This window comes from Nipponia nippon, unplaced genomic scaffold (genome assembly GCF_047370975.1).
Source record: "Nipponia nippon isolate SJK-2023a ecotype South Korea unplaced genomic scaffold, ASM4737097v1 scaffold_19, whole genome shotgun sequence".
In the NCBI taxonomy this organism is placed as follows: domain Eukaryota; kingdom Metazoa; phylum Chordata; class Aves; order Pelecaniformes; family Threskiornithidae; genus Nipponia; species Nipponia nippon.
The window spans coordinates 9150474-9163756 of record NW_028262335.1 but is presented as its reverse complement, the minus strand read 5'-3'; the positions used below and the strand labels follow the sequence as shown (position 1 = coordinate 9163756).

The 13283-nt window shown below is 58.6% G+C and overlaps 1 protein-coding gene across 8 annotated transcripts in view; it reads left to right on the top strand.

The window, feature by feature from the left end:
• The window catches only part of CHD5 (chromodomain helicase DNA binding protein 5), a 31142-nt gene extending 19182 nt beyond the window's left edge, over positions 1-11960 (top strand). For 5 of the 8 annotated variants that reach the window (XM_087755513.1, XM_087755509.1, XM_087755507.1 and 2 more), the window contains 25 exons: positions 195-368; positions 1133-1274; positions 1488-1619; positions 2119-2236; positions 2755-2879; positions 3729-3960; positions 4051-4176; positions 4313-4485; positions 5224-5398; positions 5897-5989; positions 6456-6544; positions 6743-6876; positions 7281-7425; positions 7611-7770; positions 7934-8007; positions 8132-8261; positions 8670-8759; positions 9161-9298; positions 9553-9661; positions 9871-10003; positions 10321-10516; positions 10858-11021; positions 11114-11228; positions 11350-11400; positions 11733-11960. In XM_087755513.1, the coding sequence (XP_087611639.1) occupies positions 195-368; positions 1133-1274; positions 1488-1619; positions 2119-2236; positions 2755-2879; positions 3729-3960; positions 4051-4176; positions 4313-4485; positions 5224-5398; positions 5897-5989; positions 6456-6544; positions 6743-6876; positions 7281-7425; positions 7611-7770; positions 7934-8007; positions 8132-8261; positions 8670-8759; positions 9161-9298; positions 9553-9661; positions 9871-10003; positions 10321-10516; positions 10858-11021; positions 11114-11228; positions 11350-11357 (3175 nt within the window). In that variant the 3' untranslated portion in view covers positions 11358-11400; positions 11733-11960. Of the gene's footprint in view, positions 1-194; positions 369-1132; positions 1275-1487; positions 1620-2118; positions 2237-2754; positions 2880-3728; positions 3961-4050; positions 4177-4312; positions 4486-5223; positions 5399-5896; positions 5990-6455; positions 6545-6742; positions 6877-7280; positions 7426-7610; positions 7771-7933; positions 8008-8131; positions 8262-8669; positions 8760-9160; positions 9299-9552; positions 9662-9870; positions 10004-10320; positions 10517-10857; positions 11022-11113; positions 11229-11349; positions 11401-11732 lie in introns of those variants that run through there. The other 3 variants (XM_087755511.1, XM_087755512.1, XR_015704336.1) reach the window with 3 other exon arrangements.
• Positions 11961-13283: the final 1323 nt, after the last annotated feature.

The window sequence follows — 13283 nt, the reverse complement described above, 5'->3', positions numbered from 1 at the left end:
AGTGCGAATTTCCCCTCAGCCATCAGTGCGGCTCCTCGCTCTGGCTTTTGCTCTGCTCGGATACAGGCACAGGAGCATTACTTCATCGTGTGTGAGAGCTCTGCCCTTGTTTTTAAGTCATAAAGAAGCAGGTATCTCTGTTCTCGCGTGTCCCGTTATCGCTTGGCACTGTGTGGTTCTGGCTGCTTTCACAGTAACCTGGAGGGGTTCCTGGAGGAGTTTGCAGACATCTCCAAGGAGGACCAGATCAAAAAGCTCCATGATCTGCTGGGTCCCCACATGCTGCGGCGGCTCAAGGCAGACGTGTTCAAGAACATGCCAGCCAAGACGGAGCTGATCGTGAGAGTGGAACTGAGCCAGATGCAGAAGTGAGTAATTCCAGTGCAGCTCCCCCGGGGTGGCTGGCTTCCCTCGCCCCACCTCATCTGCAGCACAGTGGGGCGTCAGTGGGGTTCGACAGGTCAGAGACACCCTGCTGTCCTCAGGCCTGCTGCGGGAAGAGCTGGAGTGCTTTGTCTCGCCGGGGAGTGCATTCAGCCTGGTTAAATTGGGCTCCGTGCAGTCCTGGCTGCTCGGCGGGAAGCATTTGATGTGTGGCAGGCTGTCAGCGTGGCTCTGCTAGTTCTGGGGGGGCACAGAGAAAGCACTGAGGCTGAACCCCCTTCTCCTCCTCCTCTTCTCAGCACCGGGGCACCAGCCTGTGCTGCCAGCTTGCCTGGCGTCCGTCTGGAGCATCACTGCTGCCCCAGGGGATGCTTGCTCAGCTCCGTTTGGTTTGGGCTGACTTGCTCAGCTTCAGCGGCATCTTCTGCCGAGACGGGGGGACTTGCAGGGAAGGGCATGTCGCTGCTTCCTGGCATGGTGCGGCAAGGGTCGGTTTATACCCACCAGCGAGGAGCGTTCCTAGCCACTGTGCCCCCGCGTCCGTCCCACTTACGGGGGCTGTGATGTCCCTGGAGCAATGAAATCAACCCAACCCTGGCCTGAGGGTGCTGAACCATTGCTTTTAAAAACGTCCAAATATCTCTTTTGAAGTGACGCAAGTGGAGTGTAATTCAGTGCTGTCCTGCTTACACCGGTCCCACATCTGGCTGAATTAATGAGGGTGTCTGTCCCATCCCCGTTCCTATAGGAAGTACTACAAGTTCATACTGACGAGGAATTTCGAAGCCCTGAATTCAAAAGGTGGTGGGAACCAGGTCTCACTGCTCAACATCATGATGGACCTGAAGAAGTGCTGTAATCACCCGTACCTCTTTCCCGTGGCGGCGGTGGTACGTCAGCTGTATTTGCACCGTGGAGACGTTTCTCAGAATATTGTGTGTAAGCCGTCGGTGGGGGCTGTTTCCGTGGTCTTGCTGTGGTTAATGGTGTGGGTTTTCATGCAAGTGGTTTCATACGAGGATTTTGTCTTTGAAACACATGTGAATGTCTCCATGAATTAACGAGTGTTGTCCTTGAAGAGGCTAACCAGGATGCCTTCACAGGAGGCCCCGGTTCTGCCCAATGGGTCCTATGATGGGAATTCTTTGGTCAAATCTTCTGGGAAACTGATGCTGCTCCAAAAGATGCTGAAGAAATTACGGGATGGGGGTCACAGAGTTCTGATCTTTTCCCAGGTGAGTGTAGGGAAGAATTAATAATAAATATGTTTTTAAAGGATTTTTTTTGTTCTGTATGAGAATTTTGTGCTAGGAACAGATAGAGATAGGTGAAAGAGCTGGTGGCAGCTTCTCCCCCAGATAGTGTGGCAGCTGTGGCAGTCACGATGGAGGGACTGTGTCCCAGCTCTCTCCTGAGGGACTCCTTGTAATGCTTAAAACCTCTTTTTACCTATGGATAAAGAGGAGATAATAGCAATGGTGCTCCCTTCAGGGAGGGCCGTTCAGGCACGGTTCCCTTGTGCTGGCAAAGCTGGCTCCAGAAGACGAGACGCGAGTGTCGCTCCTCTGGCAGTTGCCTGCTGGCTGTACTCCGCCGTTGGCGGTACCGCTGCCACCTTGGCCTCTGGGCTGCGGGCACGGGCCCGGCCGGGGCAGGGCAGGTCCCGTGGACACGGGGGAGGTGGGGAGCCAGGCCGTGCAGAGCCGCTCCTGCCAGGGTCGCCTTGCCCTGCAGATGACAAAGATGCTGGACTTGCTGGAGGATTTCCTGGAGTACGAAGGCTACAAGTACGAGCGGATAGATGGGGGCATCACCGGCGGCCTGCGCCAGGAGGCCATAGACAGGTTTAACGGTACTCACGTTTCTGCCTTGCTGAGGAGGGGGCGCGGGGCGGATTCGCAGCACGCAGCCAGCAGCAGGGTCGGCTGGCTGTGCCCGAGAGCCCCTGCTTGCCCGCGGGACAGGCGGCGTGGGGTTGCCTGTGCGTCGGTTGTGCTGCGCTGGCAGATCCGGCTTCCTGAGGCATGGCGCGGGCTGCTTGTCCCGCATCATTAAGGCCTTGAGTTGTGTCCCACGATGAACCCTGAGCGTGCCAGCGGCAGGCTGCTTAGTTCGAGGGACCCCGGCATTTCCCTTCAAGGCCTCAGTAGGCGGCAGAGCTTCCCCTTCAGCTCTGGAGCTGCATTTTCTCCAGTACCTGGTTCCCAGGGAATGATGTATTTTCACTCCTTGCCTTCCCTGCCCGTTGCTTGTTGGCTTAGACCGATGGTTCCCACTGTTTTATACCTAAAGCGCAGTACTGCGCCTTTCCGCGTAAGCTGCGCTCCTTTCTGTCTCACCGTTTGCCACCTGTGGGTTTGTCTTTCTCAGCTCCTGGTGCTCAGCAGTTCTGCTTTCTCCTCTCTACCCGCGCCGGCGGTCTGGGCATAAACCTTGCTACGGCCGACACAGTCATTATTTATGATTCTGACTGGAATCCCCACAATGACATCCAGGTTTCTGACTTTTCCTTTTCCTTCCCGTATAGTAAGTACCTCTCTGGCTCTGTTTGCACACCCTGCACAGGGAAGTTGGTCTCTTCTCTCGAGAGCTGCCGACCCTTTCTGCAGGATTTATGGGGCATGTTTCTGCTCAGGGGCCCCCTTCCTCCATCCACCAGCCTCGCCCTGGCCTGTCTGCGGCGTGGGAGAGATCTGGCACGTAAAACCGGCTCTCTTCTGTGGGCTTCTTGCTTTCTCCTGCTGCTTGTTTGCAACCAGGCGTCCCCTCCTCTTTTGGGGAGCTTCCACTTGTGTTACCAAAAGCCCGGGGCGGACCCTAGCTAAGGACTGACCGCCCACGGGAAATGGCAGCTGGAGCGGGTGAGCAGCCAATGCCTCTGAAAGCAATGGAAAAGCGAAGAGAAACGCGTATCCCTCCCACGCTCCCTGGCCGGGAGAAGGCCCTCTCCAAAGCGACATCCACTGCTGCCATCCGTTTGTGCCAGTGGTGCCTTGCCCTGGGTCCTAGGGAAGAGGATGTGCTGGCGCAGGGCGGTGAAGGAGTGGCGGTGAATCCGCAGCCAGAGGGTTCCTAGGGAGAACATGTCCTCGCTGCCTGCCTTCAGACCCTTCAGTCAGGGGCCTGCCCGGGCAAGCTGGCTCGCCTGCAGTCAGCGGAGGGGGCCAGCACATTCAGCTTGGCTCTGAGGAGCCCCTCTCGCTCCGCCGCCCCATAGCAGCCTGAATGCTGAGTTCAGCCTTGCCCTCGCGGTGCCTTTGTGCACCCTGGACGAGTGAGAAGCTCGGACCCCTCGGCCGGTGTTGTGCGGTGCCGCCCTCGACAGCTTCGTTCTCTGCCCGCAGGCGTTCAGCAGAGCTCACCGCATTGGGCAGAACAAGAAGGTGATGATCTACCGCTTTGTGACCAGAGCCTCCGTGGAAGAGCGCATCACCCAGGTGGCCAAAAGGAAGATGATGCTCACCCACTTGGTGGTCCGCCCAGGGCTCGGCTCCAAGTCAGGCTCCATGACCAAGCAAGAGCTGGACGACATCCTCAAGTTTGGGACAGAGGAGCTCTTCAAGGACGATGTAGAAGGTGAGGTCGGGAAGGCGCTCGGGATGCTCTGCACGAGGCGGGGCCCTGTCTGAGCTGCTGGGGCTCCTTCTCCTCTTCTTTCGCCCGCAGGCATGGTGTCTCAGGGACAGCGGATCGCCATGCCGGATGCTGTCACCCCTTTCTCTGACACGATGTCAACCAAAGGGGGTACAGTGACTCCCGGTGTTAAAAAAAAGCATGGTGGCACCCCACCAGGTGTGTGGCCCCCCTTGTTGGGGCGAGCTGTCCCCCTTCCCTGGCCCTGCGCCCAGCCTGAGCTTGCCTGGCTCTGGGAGCAGGCTGTCTCCGGCACGGTGATGAGCACTTCCATTCCCCTCGCTTTGCTTTCCAGGTGACAATAAGGACGTGGATGACAGCAGTGTGATCCACTACGACGATGCTGCCATCTCGAAGCTTCTGGACCGAAACCAGGATGCGACTGATGATACGGAGCTGCAGAACATGAACGAGTATCTCAGCTCCTTTAAAGTGGCCCAGTATGTTGTGAGAGAAGAGGACGGTGTGGTAATGTGATTAGTATCATGTCTTACAATCACACCTCTTTGTACATCCCTCTGTTTCTGTTTCTGCCCTCCCTTTCCTGTTCCTGCGAGTGTTTCGGTGCAGGGCAGGACTCCTCCCTGCTCTCTATCTATGACTGCCCTAGATTGTTCCAGGCCTGGGGGTCCCGGGGCTGATGGGACCGGCTGCAGGCCAAGGAAGCACAGTTGTCTTTGTCCTGTGCAGCTCACGCTGCAAGCCAGGCTCTGTCCCTGTTGTCACAGGACCTCATTTCGATCAGAGCATCCACAGGCACCTTCTTCTGTCCTTCTGAAGGCCCTTCCCCTGTCCCCTGCAGACTGGGAACGGGCGTGGTGCTGCTTATGTACCACGCTGCTGCCATTTATTTTCCTGGTAGCTGGCTGAGTGACTTCATCTCTTGATGAAGCCGACAGTAGGCCGCTGTTCTGGGCGGTCTCTGCAGATCTGTAGTTTCTCCCTCGATGCAAGCGCGGGCACTGCAGGGCGGAACGGATGGTGTGTTCGGAGGAGCTCTTTCTGGGTGGGAGGTTGCCTCGGCCCTTTGTCAACTTTGCACCGAGATCAGTAGGTTTGGGCAAAGACCCAGGAGCCAAATTCCAGCCAGTGGCTCGGTGCTCTCCCTCCCTCTTTCCCTGGAGTGCCGTTAGGGGACAGGCAGTGGGGCGATGCAGGCACGTCTGTGGCTGCCCGATCTCAAGCCTCTTTTCTCTTGCTTTGCAGGAGGAGGTGGAACGTGAGATCATCAAGCAAGAGGAGAATGTGGACCCTGACTACTGGGAGAAGCTGCTGCGGCACCACTATGAGCAGCAGCAGGAAGATCTGGCCAGGAACTTGGGGAAAGGGAAGAGAATCCGCAAGCAGGTCAACTACAACGATGCCTCGCAGGAGGACCAAGGTACGGCTGCGGCTGCCCAGCTCCTGGCCGGGCTTGGGGCGGGCAGCAGGCTCTGCGGGCTGGCTCTGAAAGGCTGCACAAACAGGTTCCCTGATGGACGCGCGGGCCACGGCGTGCTTTGCTTGGCATTCCTCTGCAGTTTGGTAGACTGCATGGCTCTGTGCTTCCCACATTCCTAAGCTTTCCAGGATAGAAATTCTTCAAAGATTTTTTTTTTTTTTTTTATTTTTTGGTCTGTAAACTCTGTTTTTGCTGGAAGAATTTAGGAAAACGTGTCTGTGGGCAAAGTATTTCAAATTGTTTTTTTTCTGTATAGGAGAATACTGATTTTGGAAAACCTGAGAATGTGATTTCCTGTTGTTGTGTCCCTCTCTTGCCGCCCAGCGGTGGATGCCCGTTGCAGCTGCAGGCAGGCTCTCGCCTGTCCTGCGCGTCCCTCCTGGGCAGGGTCCCACTGCTTGGGCACTCTTCTAACCTGGCCTCCCTTGCGGTCTGCAGAGTGGCAGGACGAGCTCTCTGACAACCAGTCGGAGTACTCCATTGGCTCTGAGGATGAGGATGAAGACTTTGAAGAGAGGCCAGAAGGTCAGAGTGAGTTAATGCGTTTGATACTCCACGGGATTTTGCTCTGCGGGAAGGCCCTGGCACTCAGGTGCAGCAGAAACCCTGGGTTGGAGGGACTGGTGTGCTTCTGGGCCTCCGTTCAGGGGGAGGTGTCCCCGCTGGCCTGCCAGGTGAGGAGATTCCTGGGGCAGGGACAGCAACCGGCTGCCTCCTTCACTGGCCACTGCAGGACCTTGCTCTGGTCCTCGTGGTGGAAGGATAGGGACTGCAGGAGGAACAGGTACGGTACCCCCTTGCCTGGCAAGGGCAGAAGAGTGCCCCGGCTGGGGGAGGCCAGTGGGATGGGTGGAAGGGACTCTGCAGCCTGGGCTGCTGCTCTGCCCGCGTTCTGCTCCCGTCGGGAGGGAGTGCGGGAAGCTTGGAGCATGCGAGCACTTTGGCTGTCCTTCCTCGCTGCCTGGGCCCACCCATCACTGAGGCTACTTGGCTCTAGGTGGCAGAAGACAATCCCGGAGACAGCTGAAGAGTGACCGGGACAAGCCTCTCCCTCCTTTGCTGGCAAGAGTTGGGGGGAATATCGAGGTGAGTGTCAGCCCCCGCCAGAGCAAGTTCGACGCGGTTGTGCCAGGGCTGCCCTGGGCTCGCGGGCTGGCCTCCTCCGTGCCGAGTCGCCAGCACATTAGTCCTGGTCCAGCATGCCTGTAACAGCTGCGAGGCTCCGAGGTGCCACACGCTTCCGAGGCCACGTTGTGATCCCAGCAACACCTCTGCTCCTTGCAGGTTCTCGGCTTCAACGCCCGCCAGCGCAAGGCTTTCCTGAACGCTATCATGCGCTGGGGCATGCCACCCCAGGACGCCTTCAACTCTCACTGGCTGGTCCGGGATCTGCGAGGGAAGAGTGAGAAGGAGTTCAGGTACAGGGGGGTCCCAGGAAGGCAGGGCGAGGTCTGTCCTAGGCTCTGCTTGATCATGGCGAGCACTTGGCTCACACGTTCACGACAAACTGATCACCCCATTGATCTGCCCTGTCACCACCTCTGGCCGTGCTCCCGAGGGCAAGGCAGAGGCTGTGCTGCAATGAAGGCAGCTGGGCAGCAGCAGCCCAGGTGCCTGCACACTCCCACTGAGGTTTCTTTTTGGGAAGGCAACGCCTGTTTCATTTGAGAGGGCGGCTGCTGTTCTCTTTATGATAGGCTAAATCTTAGCCTGGGCGTGAGGCTCTGCCCTCACCCACGGGTGAAAGCAGACGGTGTGGGTGCTTGGCTCAGCGGGGAGGCCGTGGGCCACGCTGGACCGAGGTCTGGCTTTCCTTCCGCAGGGCGTACGTCTCTCTCTTCATGAGACATTTGTGTGAACCTGGGGCAGATGGTGCCGAAACCTTTGCGGACGGCGTTCCCCGGGAAGGGCTGTCACGGCAGCATGTGCTGACTCGCATAGGAGTCATGTCACTAGTAAGGAAGAAGGTGGGTGAGTAAAATTTTAAATGTGCCATTTCAGGTATGGGCTGGAGGCTTGCGGATTTCATTGGCTGCTGCACGCCTCTCGCCAGGGATCCCCTGTGGGCCTCCCAGGCTCGGTGCAGATCCGTTTTTGTCCAGGCTGGAAATGTCTCTGCTGTGTTTGACTTGATGGTGTGCATCTGCCTCAGGTCCAGGAGTTTGAGCATGTCAATGGGAAGTACAGCACCCCGGATCTGATTCTCGAGGGCCCGGAGAGCAAGAAGTCCAGCGAGATTGTGTCTTCAGATCCCAACACCCCCGTCCCGGCCAGCCCAGCACATATGCACATGGGACCTGGGGCCCTTGCAGGTAGGTGCGCCTGCAGGCTTCCCGGGGATGGTGGCTTTGGTCTGCCTTGGAAGGGAGGTGGGCCAAGACACCAGAAGGTCTTGTAGGCGTCTGCCTACCCTGGCAGTGTGTGCAGCCCTCTGGGGCCCCGTTCGAAAGCTTCCTTGCTTTGCTGTTGCTACAGACAAAACAGAACTTGGGTTCCAGGAGGAGAAGGACCAAGTGGAGCAGAAGGCCAGGAAGGTGTCTGACAGCCAGGTAGGGTGGCTTCTTTCAGCATCTTCCTCTGGGAAGCCTTCTTGTGGCCTGCCCAGAAACTCGGAGTGCTCCCCACGGAAAGGGCAACGCTGGGCTGAACTGGGTGTGGGCACTTTATGTTAAGGTGCCTGTGAGCGCTGAGAAGGCGGAAGGCGAAGAGCACCCAGAAAGCTGCGACAGCAAAGAGAGGCTGAGGGAAGAGAAGCAAGAGGAGAGTGAAAAGGCTGAGCCTTCTCCCGAGCCTCTGGTGAAAGGTGAGTACCTGTGGCTCGGGTGCACACGATCCCCGTGGCTGGGACTTCTGTGGGGCTGTGGCACTCAGCACCGACACCGATTTGTGCTGGAGTTCTGCAGCTGAAGTTGTGTGGAGACCAGGGCGTGCACCCTAACAGCCCCAGATGCGCTGGTGCTCCTGGCGGACGGGCTTTCCCGCTGGCGGGAGGCTCCTGCACTTGCGCCTTGCTTGGGTCTTCCTCTTCTCCATATCACGTATCATAGAATGCAGAGGAATATTCTGTTAGGAGTTTTTTGAACACCTTGAATGTACTTACAATATGAACACTTCACTCTAAAAGGCAAAGTCTATCCAGACAATAAGTTGTTGTTCCCTGAGGAGCGTTTTGCACGTCAAGCTTTTCTCATAGTCCCGCTTCCTTCTGCAGATGAGGGGATTCAAGAGGAAGAGAAGCCTTTGGAGAAGCCAGAGTTGAACAGCAGCCCAGGGAAAGGGGAGGACAAAAAAGTCAAACTAGGTGAGGTGCGAGGAGGCTTTGGGGCGAGGAGTGGTGTGAAGGGTGTCCAAGCAAGGCAGGTGCCTGGTGCAGAGGCGAGGGAGCGTGCGCGCGGGGTGATGGCGAGGACAGCCATCGGCACCCACAGCAGTTGCCCCTTGTCTTCTGGCGATGCTCAGGAGCCACGAGCGGGAACGAGATCCCGTTATGGTGGGCACTGCCTGTGCTTGCCGTGCAAACAGTAGGACCTGCTGGAAGAGGCAGATGGTCGGCTGCTGTGGAGCAGAGACTGGGCTGGTGGCTTTTCCAACAGTGGCTTTAGCGAGGAGATCCTCTGGCAGCCAGTGGGGCAAGGATGACACCGGTCGGTCTTTTGGCAGAGTACGGTTAGATGGGCGCAATTTCTTGTGTTTGCCAAGCAGAGGATGCCAAGGTGGAGGAGAAGGAGCAAAGCGAGGCTCAGCAAAACGGTGACAAAGAGGAAGAGGAGGATGGAAAGAAGGATGACAGAAACATGAACTTCCGATTCATGTTCAACATCGCTGACGGTGGCTTTACAGGTGAGAGCAAGAGATGAGGCATTGGCCGCTCCTGCAGAGCTTCTGCGCAGGAGCTCCGAACCTGTGCAAGAAATGCAAACCATGTCAAAAGGCTGCAGGTGGGATGGTGCTTCAGCTTCGCAGCAGGGTGTCTCGGTTTTGCGCTGTGCCCACGGCCGCCCGGGAAATATCGTCACTCGCCCTGCCTGATGTGCTGTGCCGTGTCTCCGGCAGCCCCGCTGCCTGACTGGGCTGTCTCGCTTCTGCTTCCGCAGAGCTGCACACGCTGTGGCAGAACGAGGAAAGGGCTGCCATCTCCTCCGGCAAGATCTACGACATCTGGCACCGCCGACACGACTACTGGCTGTTGGCAGGAATTGTCACGTACCCTTTGACGTGGTGGGAGCGTGCCTCCCGCCATCGGGTGCTGGGGAGACGATGAGGCGAGGCGAGGGAGGCCTCTGCGGGGCACAGGAGCTGGGGTGATGGTGCGGTGGCGAGCAGGGAGGGGGTTTGGCAACACGGTGTTGCTGTGGGGCGGCGGGCATGCTGTCCACTGGCCGGTTCTTCCCTTAACGTGCCCTCCGCCCCAGTCATGGCTATGCCCGCTGGCAGGACATCCAGAACGACCCGCGCTACGTGATCCTGAACGAGCCGTTCAAGTCGGAGATACACAAGGGGAACTACCTCGAGATGAAGAACAAGTTCCTTGCGCGGCGGTTCAAGGCAAGTTCCAGATCCAGGGCTGGTGAGTCCTTACCGACAGCGGGGACCAGAGCGGTGCCCCGAAGCCGGGGGGGAGCCCACCAGTGCCTTCTGGGAGCGCAGCAGGGAGCGGTCGTGTGCTTTGCGGGGCCTTGTGGTCGCCAGAGGAGAGCAGGCACCCGGCAGCTGGGGCTCGATAGCGGGGAGCTCGCAGGCTCTGCAGCGCGGTGCACGGGACTGGGCTGGCTGCGCTGGGCTCCTTGCTGTGAGTGGGCTGAGTACTGGTTTATGCTGGTGTGGGGTCTGGTCCTGAATCCTTCCCCTCCTGTACCTCCCAGTTGCTGGAGCAGGCCCTGGTGATCGAGGAGCAGCTGCGGAGGGCTGCGTACCTCAACATGACCCAAGACCCCAGTCACCCGGCCATGGCATTGAACGCCCGTCTGGCTGAAGTGGAGTGCCTTGCCGAGAGCCACCAGCATCTCTCCAAAGAGTCCCTGGCTGGGAACAAGCCTGCCAACGCCGTCCTGCACAAGGGTGCGTGCTGGCAGAGCGGGGGGGAGCCTGCCCCAGGGGGCTGGGAAGGGTTTGCTGCCCTGACCGTGGGGAAATCCAGCCGGGAGGTTGTCCCCATCTCACGTTCCCTTGGCCAGGAGCTGCCTGCTCCTCCGCAGCTTGCTTTGCTGGCAAGGGCACTGGAAAGCGGCATGCTGCTAATGCAGCTGGCTGTGGCGGGCGTCCGCGGTGCTCTTTGCCATCGGCTCCTGGCTGCTGGAGCTCACCAGGCCCCAGGGCTGGGACGCCGGGGGTGCTCCCACCTCTGCCGGGGGTCCAGCGGGCGTCCCCCCCTCCTGAGTGCTGCCTCGCTCTGCTCGCAGTGCTGAACCAGCTCGAGGAGCTGCTGAGCGACATGAAGGCCGACGTGACGCGCCTGCCCTCCATGCTGTCCCGCATCCCGCCCGTGGCCGCCCGGCTGCAGATGTCCGAGCGGAGCATCCTCAGCCGCCTGGCCACCCGCGGCGGGGACCCTGCCGTCCAGCAGGTCAGCGGGGACGGGGACGGAGCCCCTCACTGGGGGCGGCAGCGGGGCCGGGGCTGCAGATCAGCAGCTCATCTCCTTCCTTGCCTCCCTAGGGCTCCTTCGGCTCCTCCCAGATCTACAGCAACAACTTCGGGCCGAATTTCCGAGGTCCCGGGCCGGGTGGGATTGTCAACTACAGTCAGATGCCTCTGGGACCGTACGTGACCGGTAGGTCGGGGTTTTGAGCGGACGCTCTCGGGCAGAGAAATTCAAGGGGCAGATTTGAGTGGGCCGGGAGCATCGCCAAAGGACAGTGGGCAACCAAGGTGTTTCCTCTCTCTCCTCACAGATATTTAGCCGTTCCCATGATTTTCCTCCGCAGCTCCCGTTTCCAGCTGAGGTAAGGCTGTGCTTGCTGCTCTCCGCGTTTCATTCGACGGGGTCTCATGGGAACACGCGTGCAGACACACGACGGGGCGGGGGGCCGTGCAAGGGCTCTGCTCCGTGCTGCCTCCCCGAGTACCGGTGTCTGGGTGCGGCCTCTGGCTCGAGGAACCGCAGCGGGTCCCGGCAGCAGAGGCGGGAGCAGGGGCAGGATCCTTCCCAAAGCCCTTGGGGGGGTGCCCGAGCTGGCTGCCCCTGCCCGGGGGTCGGCCTGCTCCCCCTGCCCCTCCTTTGGCGCGGGGAAGGCCCGGAGCCCGGCTGACGGGCAGCTCTCCCCTCTCCTTGCAGCAGCCCCCGGGGGCCGAAAGCCGCCCTGTCACTGGAGGAAGGGCAGGGGAAGCGCAGCGGCATTGCCTGCGTGGAAGATGAGCTGCCGCCGGCGCTGCCGGGCTCTCCCGCTCCCGCTTCAAGTGTGCTTCGACCGACGTGACCCCCCGCCGTCGCTGGAGCGGCTGGGACGGGGGTTTCATTTCCATGTACATTTTTTGCACTTTCTTATTGAAGACTTGAAGAGTTTGTCTGGGCAAGGTGGGCTAAGCTGAGAAGGGAGGTAGAGTCCCGGTGTTTATGTCTGGTTTTCTTGGCACGTGTGGGGTGCGAGGGGAGGCCGGCGGGCGCCCTGCTTCCCGGCCGGCTGCGCCAGGGCACCCGGCTGGGCCCCAGCTGGCTCCCGAGCTTCCCCGCAGGGTCCATTTCTACGTCCTCGTGGTGTTTGAGCAAGTGCATGCGTGCCGCCAGCCCCGCTGCCGGAGCCTGCCCAGCCCCGGCAGGAGCATTGGGGTGCGCCCGTGCTGTCGCGGCGAGGCTGGGGCTCCCGGCGTGCCGGGCTTGGGGCGCGTGGTGGAGGCGATGCGGGCGGGCGGGAGGGGACGGCTGGAGCTGGGACGGGGACACCTGCCAGTGTGGTGACACCGACTGTGCCGCCGCGGCGGCCTCTCGCCGGAGGCTGGCGGCAGCTGTAAGCAACGCCCCCGCATTCACTCCATACTCTGTGTGTCCCGGTTTCTGTTCTGTGTTTTAATAAATCCTTTCGGAAGGATGCAGCAGGAGCCTGGCGGGGCGAGCGGCTCAGTGGGGTGGGGCGGCCCTGGGTGGGGGTCCCGGCTGCGGTCACGGCCCCTGCGCCGTCCTGCGCACACACACACGCGCCCATGCACACACACGCAGGGTCCCTCACCGTCCGGCGGCCGCGGAGCTGCCCCCCCAGCCCCGGCTCGGCCCCTGCTCTCCCGCACGCTTCCAGCACACGCGCACCTAGACAGGGGGGTGTGTGTATCCATAAGTGTGTGTGTGTATCATTATTTTTTATATATGTATACACGCACACATACGTACATATATCGACATAGTCTACCTCTGTGTATGTCTATATCTCTACAGATCTATAGATGGGTATATACCTATATGCATAGGCATGCGTATAGATACACATATAATTGTAATTTTTAGATACATGTGTGTGCATATCTATATTTTATAGGCATACCTAGATATAAATAGGTATTGATATATAGGTATAGCTAAAGGTATAGGTATTTAGGTACAGGTGTATCTACGCAGGTGTGTATATATACTCACATCTATGTATTTTTATACACGTGTGTATATAATGTATTTGTAATTTTAGTACGTGTGTGTTCGTGTGTGTGTGTATATATACTTACGTACATATATAAGTAAATATATAGGGGTGTGTATATATATAGGCAAGGTATGTGTAGATAGGCATAGACATATATATGTAGGTATGGATGTATAGATATGTATTTGCATAGGTGTATACACACATATATGTATCTGTGTATATATGTACATATACACATAAATGTGTATTTGTAA